Here is a 12,874-nt window from a genome sequence, read left to right on the forward strand (position 1 = left end):
ACCAAGCTGGCTCAGGCAGCCAGCCCATGCTCAGTCATAAGTACTGCCCTGGTGTCAACAACAACCCAGGCTACCTGTGTGAGACCGGCCACTGCTGTGGGGAGACAGGATGCTGCACCTACTACTATGAGCTGTGGTGTGAGTAACAACCAGTCGATACCAGCCAAGAGGCTTGTCTTGTCAGCATTTGCTGTCACACAGCTATACCGATGCATTGTGGTATGTAACCAGACCAGATCGGGAGTTTAACATGAGCAAGCCCTTAAGGCTGGTCCTCTGGTCAAACTGTAGACGGTTTGTCTTATTACGGTATAATAAATATAAATTTATTAAAGCCTTTTCAATGTGATTATGCAACAGTATAGCTACCAGAGGCTGTTTAATAATTGGGATTAATAAAGTTGCTTGAATTCAATTCAGTATTGCCAGTGTCTCTGTGTGTCTGTATCCTGCAGGGTTCTGGCTGCTGTGGACCATCGTGATTCTGTTCAGCTGTTGCTGTGCCTACCGCCACCGGCGGGCCAAGCTGCGTGTCCAGCAGCAGCAGAGACAGAGGGAGATCAACCTGATCGCCTACCACGGAGCCTGCAACTACCCTGCGTCCATGTTGGACCTCAGTACGTATAGCTACGCTCGCCTCTCTCCCCGGTCCTTTCATTGTCTGCGTCACCTTATCGTCTTATTAGCAGGACCTGGGTTCAAATAGCATTTGAAATGTATGCTCATTTGCTTGAGTCTGTCTAGGGTGCTAGATTGGTTGGATTTGAACTTTTGGGACTATTCCATTGGCTGCATTGTGCCAGGGAAGGTCAAGGAAGTACAACTTATAGCCCCGATGCAGTCTTCTTAATTTTATTTTCAAATGTAAACAACTCCGGATATATTTTGGTATAATTTGTTTTCCTGAGCCTCCTTTTGCCATTGAAACGCTCAGTCTGATTGTGTGGGCGTGTTGATACAATTGTTAATATACAGTATTTACATACACAACCCTGACTGGCGGATAGGAGTGTTTAGACTCTAGAGCCTAGACTCTAGTACCCCTCCAAAGTAGGAGGATACATACGCAAATAAAAGATGACTAGTCATTGGTCAGAATAATCAGATCTGATTGTGATGTCATGATCTGGGCCACAAACTCCATCTCGCCTGAACAGGCTGAAATTCCAGGATTTTTTTTCAAACAGCTCTTACACAAAAAGGGCATTATCATAATTTTGTCAATTTCAGAGTGTCATTTCAACCTCATAGTGTAGAAGTCCCTATTGCTGGTCATGTAACCCTAGTGGTTAGGAGATTACATTGATTATTTGTCATGTGTTATACTGTAGGTTTCCTGGCCTCCTTCAAGCTGCCGTCCTATGAGGAGGTGGCAGCCCAGCCCCCCTCACCCCCTCCATCCTACAGCTCCGTCTTTGCTCTGCAGGGGGCGATGGGGGGCGCCACCGCTTACACAGCCACCCCTTACGGTTCAGCCTACCCCCATCACCACCAGCAACAACCCCTCGGCCCTCCCTCCTACTTGGTTAGCTCCAGGGCGGGCCCCAGCGGTGCTGGTGGTGGCCTGACCTCATCTCAGAGTTCAGACAACTACACCAGCTGCTCCTGCGAGTCCTGCTCCCTCCTCACCTCCCCATCCAGCACCTCCTTCTCTGTCCAGGTGACCTACGAGACGGATAATACCAGCCATGCCTCCACGCCCGGTAGCGAGGTTGGAGGAGGAGGGAGGGAGGTCCTGAGAGGCTTCCCCAGGGAGGGTTCATCTCTGGAGGGAGTTGTGTCTGCCAGGTCCCCTTTGTCTCCTGGAGGATATCCAGCTTCTCCTCTGCCCCCTCCTCCACCTGAACTTCTACCTACACCTTCTCCCACAACGTCTTCTCCTCTCCCTCCCACTCTCCCCCCTCCCAAACTATCTTCTCCCTCTCCACTTCCTCCTTCACATCATCCGCCACTCCCTCCACTCATCCTTATGGACCCCCTGGCTGTGCTGGCTGAGCAGAGAGGGGTAGAGGGCGGTCTGAGTGAGGGTGGGGTCACAGAGAGACAGAGCCCTTCCATCCTCTCTCCCCCCAAGCCCACCCAGTCTCCCCCCAAACACGCCCTCTTCTCCACCAATGTGGACTTCTTCGAGCCCGTGGAGAAAGAGAAGAGAGAGGAAGAGGAGGAGGAAGAGGAGGATGAGGATCATTTCCGTCACCGCCGGCTCACAGGCGACTCCGGCATCGAAGTGTGTCGCTGCCAAGTGAAGAGCGAGGAAGAGGATGTGGAGAAGAAGGTGGAAGAAGATCAAGTTGGAGGAGGGGATCGAGAGGAGGGGGCGGATTTCCTCCATGACAGTGTGGACTGTTCCCTCCGAGCGCAGCAGGTCGCCCAGTGTGGCCACGCCTCCTCGGCCATCCCCAGGGGCGGGGACGCCATCATCACCGTGGAGTCGTCATGAGGACAGCCAATGAGGGCCAAATAATTTGGTCAGGTGACCAAAACACTTGACTGACAACAAATGGAGCCAATGGAGCTTAAAAGTGTTTACTTTGACCCAGTAGCACCCTCTACTGTTCAAACCAGGAAGGAAGCCAAGCCCCACATCAACTAGTATGGGCCTGCTTGTGTTAACGGCTTACTGTAGTAATGTAAAGTCACCATAGTAACACAGAGGAAGAGGATCATCACAGCCTTCTAATTGAAAGGAGGAAGGAAGTCGTTACAGAGGGAGTCGGACAGTTTATCTGTGTTGATCTTTCTGACGGTCATTATCATTCTGTCCCGCTGCGCTGCCACCGGGAACAAAGACACCTTTTGTTATTTCTCAAAGTGCAGAAACCAATGCTGCAGTGAAACTGCTAACTATACTCTCTCTCGCTCTCTCTTTCTGTCTCTGTCTTTCTGTCTCTCTCTCCCTCTCTCCCTTTCTGTCTCTCTCTCTCCCTCTCTGTCTCTCTTTCATCACAGGAAGAGGAGCAACAGCTGCATGAGACAGTATAAAGTCAGCATAATGTTCACACAGTCTCCCTCGCACACACACACACACACACACACACACACAACAGCCCACCTGCTGTGTCTGAAGCTCTGCTGCACCTGCCCTTTTGCTTTGCAAAAATACCTCCCGCTTTCTTCCTCTCCACATCCTCCCATCCTCCCATCCTCCCATCCCCCCATCCTCCCATCCTCCCATCCTCCCATCCTCCCATCAGAGTACTGTTAGCTCCTCTTCTCCTCCTCTCCTCCTCTCCCATCCTCCCATCCTCCCATCCTCCCATCAGAGTACTGTTAGCTCCTCTTCTCTTCTCCTCCTTTCCTCCTCTCCCATCCTCCCATCAGAGTACTGTTAGCTCCTCTTCTCTTCTCCTCCTCTCCTCCTCTCCCATCCTCCCATCAGAGTACTGTTAGCTCCTCTTCTCTTCTCCTCCTCTCCTCCTCTCCCATCCTCCCATCCTCCCATCCTCCCATCAGAGTACTGTTAGCTCCTCTTCTCTTCTCCTCCTCTCCTCCTCTCCCATCCTCCCATCAGAGTACTGTTAGCTCCTCTTCTCTTCTCCTCCTCTCCCATCCTCCCATCCTCCCATCCTCCCATCAGAGTACTGTTAGCTCCTCTTCTCTTCTCCTCCTCTCCTCCTCTCCCATCCCTCTCTCTCAGAGCAGCCTGCCTTTGACGAGGGCCAGTGGTTGATGTTGCTGTTGGATGTACAGTCATTGACAAGGTGAGACCGGGTCTAGTCTAGTAACAAGCTGGTACAGACTGACCTCACTGTCTGACACTCACATTGACCTGTTGTTGCGCTGCTGCTCGGACGATCGGCAATCTGCAAGGCAATAATGACATATCATTGATTATGACGATGGACAAGAGCCATTGAAATCACTCCAAGACTGTCTGACTGTCCGTTGGATTCTGAGTGGTCAGTGACAAGAATATGAACACTGAGAAAGAGGTGGTGTGTACAGTTACAACACGCCAAGACTTTGCATTGGTTTTCTGATACCTATTCTAGTGCTGTTTCACTGTTAGCTGATGGTACACATCCAGACTTTGTCCTATTCTGACATTTCAAAAGAGGAATTGTGGTGTGTATTTCTCCCAAGGTTTAGAACTATGTACCATGTGAACTGATCTTAGTGTGCTCTCTACCCAATCTACGCCATCTTTTCTCTGTCCTCTTGCGATGGAGTTTCCTTATCTGCTCAATTGCTCATTCAACAGCCTAACTCTAACTTTAAACCTTCACCTATGATATTGAATGTAATCATTTGCATATTAGCAACACCAAGCAAAGGAAGTGAAATGGAACATTTTAACTGGAAATGAAGTGCTAACTGGACGAAGGACTGTTATTATCAGAAGTTACAGCTTTGATTTCAAGGCATTGCACTTGATTTTCGTCATCTGTATTGAAGTGCCCCTTTTGTCGTGATCTAGACTGTTTCATCGTAAATAGTGCCCTCTCCCATATTGTCCTAGACCTAGAGCGAATGGAGGAGTTGTTTTGTGAGCTTTTCAAACTGGAACCGCGTCAGGGCTTTCTCTCGTGTGCTTTGCTGTTGTGTGTTTATGTTCATCTTTAATAATCATGAATCATTTATTTTTTAATTCAACAGAACCATTTTACCATAATCGCCTAAGGATTGTTACAGATTGAGTACTCACTAGTCAATTACAGAATGAGTCACTTTAAACAGCGATCAAAATATACTGCCGAATGTTATTGTGCTGAACAGGCGTAGTGTGAAAATGAGACAAATCACAGCTTTCATTTCATGTTGTTGTTATTGTCACATATATAGTTATCTGAAGGCTACATTTAGTTTCTCTGGTAACAAGCAGTGGCTTCATACTGTAGGAATGGTTACCATGGATTTCCCATGTACTGAGTCTTGTTTGAGACCCAAGCCTGACTTCAAAGCTATTGACCTCTAGATTGGCTCAAAGCTACAGTAGATTGATTTTAATACTGTAACCAGTTGGACTATTCTCTGCGACTAGCATCAAGGTGATGATGGAGATCTTGTTATCTGGGCTGGAGGAATAGCATGTTAACTCTTAGTGTGACAACAACCACAGACAGGAGATGATCCTTGCATTTCATTTTCTACATCTCTCTTTCACCACTATGTGTGCATGTGTGTGTGTTTATGTGTGTGTGCATGGGTGTGTGTTTGTGTAAAGCTCTTATTCGGCAGCTTATGTATAATTACAGTTATTGCTGATGAGTCACTCGCTCCCACTGGCTCATTCACCTGGGTGGACATTTCTGGGAAAATGTTTTTTTTTTATACCAGATTTCCATGTTCAGACATCCTGTATGGTTAAAGGAAACATTGTGTACGTGTGAACGGTGGGACTCAGAGACTATCACAAAGCATGATGTCATCTCATCACATCGGTCAGTGCAGCCGCATAGCTGAGCGTGGGGGGGGAGAGATGGGGAGAGAACAAGAGAGAGAGGGGTGGAGAGAGAGAGGGAGAGAAAAGGGGCGATAGAGGGAGAGTGAGAGGGGGGAGAGAGAAAGAGAGAGTGGGAGAGGGGTGGTGAGAGGGGGGGAGAGAGAAAGAAAGAGAGAGGGAGAGAGAGAGGGGGAAAGAGAGAGAGGGAGAGAAAGGGGGGAGAGAGAGGGAGAGGGGGGAGAGAGCGATAAAGAGAGAGAGAGGGGGAGAGAGAGCGAGAGAGAGAGTGAGAGAGAGAGATAACATGAACAGCCAGTGGGCTCATTGCTCCTCTGTGTCTTGCTGAGGGAGAGGCTGTTTTTCATGACTAAGTATTTGGGTTCTACTCTGTCATGTAGTACTGTCCTATGTGTGGTTGTCTTCTAGTCGTATACCCAAACCCATGTTCAGCAGTACTATTTCAGCAGTCTCTTTTTTAAAGATACTCACAGTACAACTATGAAACCCATGTTCAGCAGTACTACTTCAGCAGTCTCTTTTTTAAAGATACTCACAGTACAACTATGAAACCCATGTTCAGCAGTACTACTTCAGCAGTCTCTTTTTTAAAGATACTCACAGTACAACTATGAAATCCGAGACGTGCAAAAGAAAAGGTACATGTTTAGCAATAGAATGGCATTAACTGTTACCCCTTCCTCTGATCATTATAGGTTGAAAACTGGTTGTAATCAAGTTGTAAACCTGTTATAATGACAACATTTACCTGTCGATAGTGATCAATGACTTGTGAAACTTCATTTTAATAAGAACCATGTCTGTTTCAAAGGTACCCTTTAACTACAGGTCTCAGACCAGCTGACTCGACCCCCACTCCTAATCTTGACCATTGGGACATGAGAAGCAAAGCTGACCTCAGAGCAGCTCCTTTTGTGACTATGACCATTTCTTTTGCCTTGTCAGCTGCCAGTTGTTTCCTATGAACAGTATGCTTCTTCTAGCCTGGTCCCCTATCTGTTTGTGCTGTCTTCTCAGATCTGGAACCAGGCTATGCTCCCCCCCCCCCCCCGCCCAGTCCCTATAGGCCAAGGCAAAAATGTTACCTCGCCTAGTTATTATGACTGCGATTGGATGTTGACCCTGTTTTTCTGATACTATATAGCCTCCTCTATATTTGTACTACTAGCTACTACCTTTATTTTGTATACCCTGAGAATTTAATTAGAAGCATTGGTACAGTAGTGCCAAGTTCATTTTATGGAAATCTGGGTCATATTCATTAGGGCGCACCGTAGCAAAATGTTTTGCAATGGGGGGGCGACAAGTGTTTCTTATTGGCCAAAATAAGGAAGACCTTCTCTGTTTCAGTCCATTTTCTACCACTTGGTATATAATGAATATGACACTGTTGGGCCAGGATGTCTTAAGACTGTTGGTTTTGCTCCAGGCAGGGAAGAATGTCTCATGTTTCACCGACTTCCTAATATGGATGCTGCACTATCCTGCCATTGACTGACAGCAGGCTTTAGCAACTACAGTTGAAGTCGGAAGTTTACATACACTTAGGTTAGAGTCATTAAAACTCGTTTTTCAACCACTCTACAAATTTCTTGTTAACAAACTATAGTTTTGGCAAGTCGGTTAGGACATTTACTCTGTGCATGACACAAGTAATTTTTCCAACAATTGTTTACAGATAGATTATTTCACATATAATTCACTGTATCACAATTCCAGTGGGTCAGAAGTTTACATACACTAAGTTGACTGTGCCTTTAAAGAGCTTGGAAAATTCCAGAAAATGATGTCATGGCTTTACAAGCTTCTGATAGGCTAATTGACAGCCTTGAGTCAATTAGAGGTGTACCTGTGGATGTATTTCAAGGCCTACTTTCAAATTCAGTGTCTCTTTTCTTGACATAATGAGAAAATCAAAAGAAATCAGCCAAGACCTCAGAAAAGACATGTAGACCTCCACAATTCTGGTTCATCCTTGGGAGCAATTTCCAAACACCTGAAGGTACCACGTTCATCTGTACAAACAATAGTACGCAAGTATTAACATCATGGGACCACGCAGCCGTCATACAGCTCAGGAAGGAGACGCGTTCTGTCTCCTAGAGATGAACGTATTATGGTGCGAAAAGTGCAAATCAATCCAAGAACAACAGCAAAGGACCTTGTGATGATCCTGGGGGAAACCGGCACAAAAGTATCTATATCCACAGTAAAACGAGTCCTATATCAACATAACCTGAAAGGCCGCTCAGCAAGGAAGAAGCCACTGCTCCAAACCACCATAAAAAGCCAGTCTAGGGTTTGTAACTGCACATGGGGACAAAGATCGTACTTTTTGGAGAAATGTCCTCTGGTCTGATGAAACAAAAATAGAACTGTTTGGCCATATTGACCATCGTTATGTTTGGAGGGAAAGGGGGAGGCTTGCAAGCCGAAGAACACCATCCCAACTATGAAGCACGGGGGTGGCAGCATCATGTTGTGGGGGTGCTTTGCTGCAGGAGGGACTGGTGCACGTCACAAAATAGATGGCATCATGAGGAACTACAATTATATTGAAGCAACATCACAAGACACAAGTCAGGAAGTTAAAGCTTGGTCACAAATGGGTCTTCCAAATGGACAATGACCCCAAGCATGCTTCCAAAGTTGTGGCAATATGGCTTAAGGACAACAAAGTCAAGGTATTGGAGTGGCCATCACAAAACCCTGACTTCAACTCCATAGAACATTTGTGGGCAGAACTGAAAAATCGTGTGCGAGTAAGGAGGCCTACAAACCTGACTCAGTTACACCAGCTCTGTCAAGAGGAATGGGCCACAATTCACCTAACTTATTGTGGGAAACTTGTGGGAGGCTACCCGAAATGTTTGACTCAAGTTAAACAATTTAAGGGCAATGCTACCAAATATTAATTGAGTGTGAGTAAACTTTTGACCCACTGGGAATGTGATGAAATATAATAAATCATTTTCTCTACTATTATTCTGACATTTCACATTCTTAAAATAAAGTGGTGATCCTAACTGACCATAAACAGGCAATTCTTACTACGATTAAATGTCAGGAATTGTGAAAAACTGAGTTTAAATGTATTTGGCTAAGGTGTATGTAAACTTCCGACTTCAACTGTATGTGATATACACTGAGAGTACAAAACATTAAGAACACCTTCATAATATTGAGTCCCCTCCTATGTTAACTCCAATGCTTCCCACAGTTGTGTCAAGTTGGCTGGATGTCCTTTGGGTGGTGGACCGTTCTTAATACACACAGGGAACTGTTGAGCGTGAAAAACCCAACAGCGTTGTGCCTGGCACCTACTACCATACCCTGTTCAAAGGTACTTCAATCTTTTGTCTTGCCCATTCAATCTCTAAATGGTATACATACAGTGCCTTGCGAAAGTATTCGGCCCCCTTGAACTTTGCAACCTTTTGCCACATTTCAGGCTTCAAACATAAAGATATAAAACTGTATTTTTTTGTGAAGAATCAACAACAAGTGGGACACAATCATGAAGTGGAACGACATTTATTGGATATTTCAAACTTTTTTAACAAATCAAAAACTGAAAAATTGGGCGTGCAAAATTATTCAGCCCCTTTACTTTCAGTGCAGCAAACTCTCTCCAGAAGTTCAGTGAGGATCTCTGAATGATCCAATGTTGACCTAAATGACTAATGATGATAAATACAATCCACCTGTGTGTAATCAAGTCTCTGTATAAATGCACCTGCACTGTGATAGTCTCAGAGGTCCGTTAAAAGCGCAGAGAGCATCATGAAGAACAAGGAACACACCAGGCAGGTCCGAGATACTGTTGTGAAGAAGTTTAAAGCCGGATTTGGATACAAAAAGATTTCCCAAGCTTTAAACATCCCAAGGAGCACTGTGCAAGCGATAATATTGAAATGGAAGGAGTATCAGACCACTGCAAATCTACCAAGACCTGGCCGTCCCTCTAAACTTTCAGCTCATACAAGGAGAAGACTGATCAGAGATGCAGCCAAGAGGCCCATGATCACTCTGGATGAACTGCAGAGATCTACAGCTGAGGTGGGAGACTCTGTCCATAGGACAACAATCAGTGGTATATTGCACAAATCTGGCCTTTATGGAAGAGTGGCAAGAAGAAAGCCATTTCTTAAAGATATCCATAAAAAGTGTTGTTTAAAGTTTGCCACAAGCCACCTGGGAGACACACCAAACATGTGGAAGAAGGTGCTCTGGTCAGATGAAACCAAAATTGAACTTTTTGGCAACAATGCAAAACGTTATGTTTGGCGTAAAAGCAATACAGCTGAACACACCATCCCCACTGTCAAACATGGTGGTGGCAGCATCATGGTTTGGGTCTGCTTTTCTTCAGCAGGGACAGGGAAGATGGTTAAAATGTATGTGAAGATGGATGGAGCCAAATACAGGACCATTCTGGAAGAAAACCTGATGGAGTCTGCAAAAGACCTGAGACTGGGACGGAGATTTGTCTTCCAACAAGACAATGATCCAAAACTTAAAGCAAAATCTACAATGGAATGGTTCAAAAATAAACATATCCAGGTGTTAGAATGGCCAAGTCAAAGTCCAGACCTGAATCCAATCGAGAATCTGTGGAAAGAACTGAAAACTGCTGTTCACAAATGCTCTCCATCCAACCTCACTGAGCTCGAGCTGTTTTGCAAGGAGGAATGGGAAAAATGTTCAGTCTCTCGATATGCAAAACTGATAGAGGCATACCCCAAGCGACTTACAGCTGTAATCGCAGCAAAAGGTGGCGCTACAAAGTATTAACTTAAGGGGGCTGAATAATTTTGCACGCCCAATTTTTCAGTTTTTGATTTGTTAAAAAAGTTTGAAATATCCAATAAATGTCGTTCCACTTCATGATTGTGTCCCACTTGTTGTTGATTCTTCACAAAAAAATACAGTTTTATATCTTTATGTTTGAAGCCTGAAATGTGGCAAAAGGTCGCAAAGTTCAAGGGGGCCGAATACTTTCGCAAGGCACTGTACACAATCCATGTCTCAATTGGCTCACCTGAATTCACCTGGTCAGTCTTTGTCATGGAAAGAGCAGGTGTTCATCATGTTTTGTACACTCAGGGTTCATGAAGCCATAGCAACTATGTGATATACATGTAGCTATAGCAACTATGTGATATACATGTAGCTATAGCAACTATGTGACTGTTAGTTAATTATATTGAACAATGTGTATTCCTTGAGGGTATGCTACTGTACAAGTAATTGCAATTCTGTCTCTTCTGTCTATCATGCATGTTTGATTCTGAGAGAGAAGGTTGACAGCACTGTCACCAGTGTAACTGTATGTATCATCATTGCAGCTATTGATTATAATAAACATATTCATGATGAAGGTATTGATTATAATAAACACATTAATGATAAAGCTATTGATTATAATAACCATATTCATGATGAAGGTATTGATTATAAGAAACATATTAATGATGAAGGTATTGATTATAATAAACATATTAATGATGAAGGTATTGATTATAATAAACATATTAATGATAAAGATATTGATTATAATAGGCTTCCTAAAGCTTAACGCTTATTGATGGTGATATTTGTTAATTTGTTGCTATTGTCTGTTGACCAGTCTCAGCCCCTTTTTCAGAGACGTGACATTATGAATATCTCATTGGTTCATTCTGTATTCCCTGTGTGTAGCAAATATACAGACTAATGACATGGTGATTTCTAATCCATCTCTCGGTGTAACACATGCTACCACTGTACTCTGTACTGATGTTGTTGACTTGGTTCTTTCCCATCTCAACCAGTGCTTTTTCAGATGCTTCATTGCGTATTAGGTTGAATATTTATGTCACTCTCTCACCTACAGGTCCTGGTTTTTACCATATTGGACTTGGTCGTCCACAATGATTATTATGAAACAAACTGTGGATTTTGTGTGGAAATAAATGTTGCAAAGTGCTGCACCAACACTAGTCTAGGTGCAGGTTTTTATTTGCTTGCACAGCATTGAACATGGATGAGAACGGCGCCGGAGGAGATGGCTGCCTTTTTACGGGCTCTATCAGGAATCAAGGTAAGAACCAAGTGCAGACTGTGTGAAGTAACAATGTCATTACGACAGGTCACGGCAGGCAAGGGTCGATGATCCAGAGTAGTAGCAAGGTACTGGACGGCAGGCAGGGTCAGGGATGGGCAGAATGGTCAGGAGGGCGGGTACAGGGTCAGGACAGGCAAGGGTCGATAATCCAGAGTAGTAGCAAGGTACTGGACAGCAGGCAGGGTCAGGGACGGGCAGAATGGTCAGGAGGGCGGGTACAGGGTCAGGACAGGCAAGGGTCAAAAACCAGGAGGACGAGAAAAAGAGAAACTGGGAAAAAACAGGAGCTGACAGGACGAACGCTGGTAAGCTTGACAAACAAGACAAACTGGCCACAGACAAACAGAGAACACAGGTATAAATACACAGGGGATAATGGGGAAGATGGGTGACACCTGGAGGGAGGTGGAGACAGGTGAAACAGATCAGGGCGTGACAGGCTCCTAATCAATTGTGCTATTTTGTGTGTTTTTTCATGTAGTTTGTAACTTATTTTGTACATAATGTTTCTGCCACCATATCTTATGACCCGAAAAGAGCTTCTGGATATCAGAACAACGATTACTCACCTCGAACTGGACAAAGATTTTTCTTTAACGAGTCGGTTGCGAATGATGTACTCCAGACACCGGACCAGGCCCAAATCCCAGCATTTGCATGAAGAAACAATGCCTATACAGAGGACGCAGGTCCGGGTGCCTTGTTAGACTTGTCGGCTAGCAGGTAACCCACCTCTACCATCCGTCCTATTGGCCAACGTGTAATCATTGGAGAATACACTGGATGAGCTCCGTTCAAGACTGTCCTACCAAGACTGTCCTTAAAACAGTTTCACCAAGTTGTGGCTGAACGATGACATGGACAATATAAGGTTGGCTGGTTTTTCCGTGCATCAGCAAGACAGAACAGCTGCCTCCGGTAAGACAAGGTGTGGCGGTCTATGTCTATTTGTCAATAATAGCTGGTGCGCAAAATCAAATATTAAGGAAGTCTCAAGGTTTTGCTCCCCTGAGGTAGAGTATCGCATGGTAAACTGTAGATCACACTATTTACCAAGGGAGTTTATCTTTACTTTTCATAGCTCTCTATATTGGCCTCCCGAGTGGCGCAGTGGTCTAAGGCACTACATCTCAGTGCAAGAGGCTGCAGTACCTAGTTTGAATCCAGGCAGCAATGTCATATGGGCGTCACTGCAGTACATAGTTTAAATCCAGGCAGCTTCACATCTGGCCATGATTGGGAGTCCATAGGGCGGTGCACAGTTGGCCCAGCGTCGTCCGGGGTAGGCAGTCATTCTAAATAAGAATTTGTTCTTAACTGACTTGCCTAGTTAAATAAAGGTTACATTTAAAAAATATATTATTTAC

At 44.8% G+C, this 12,874-nt stretch overlaps 1 protein-coding gene across 1 annotated transcript in view; it reads left to right on the top strand.

Annotated features, from left to right (window-relative positions):
* The window catches only part of LOC110534566 (uncharacterized), a 26,906-nt gene extending 22,318 nt beyond the window's left edge, over window positions 1-4,588 (top strand). The window contains exons 4-6 of the mRNA XM_036933859.2: window positions 1-138; window positions 456-617; window positions 1,332-4,588. The exon at window positions 1-138 is cut by the window's left edge and continues 10 nt beyond it. Of these exons, the coding sequence (XP_036789754.2) occupies window positions 1-138; window positions 456-617; window positions 1,332-2,440 (1,409 nt within the window). The 3' untranslated portion in view covers window positions 2,441-4,588. The remainder of the gene's footprint in view (window positions 139-455; window positions 618-1,331) is intronic.
* Window positions 4,589-12,874: the final 8,286 nt, after the last annotated feature.

This window comes from Oncorhynchus mykiss, chromosome 10, assembly GCF_057628025.1.
Source record: "Oncorhynchus mykiss isolate SJ-2025 chromosome 10, ASM5762802v1, whole genome shotgun sequence".
Taxonomy (NCBI): Eukaryota; Metazoa; Chordata; class Actinopteri; order Salmoniformes; family Salmonidae; genus Oncorhynchus; species Oncorhynchus mykiss.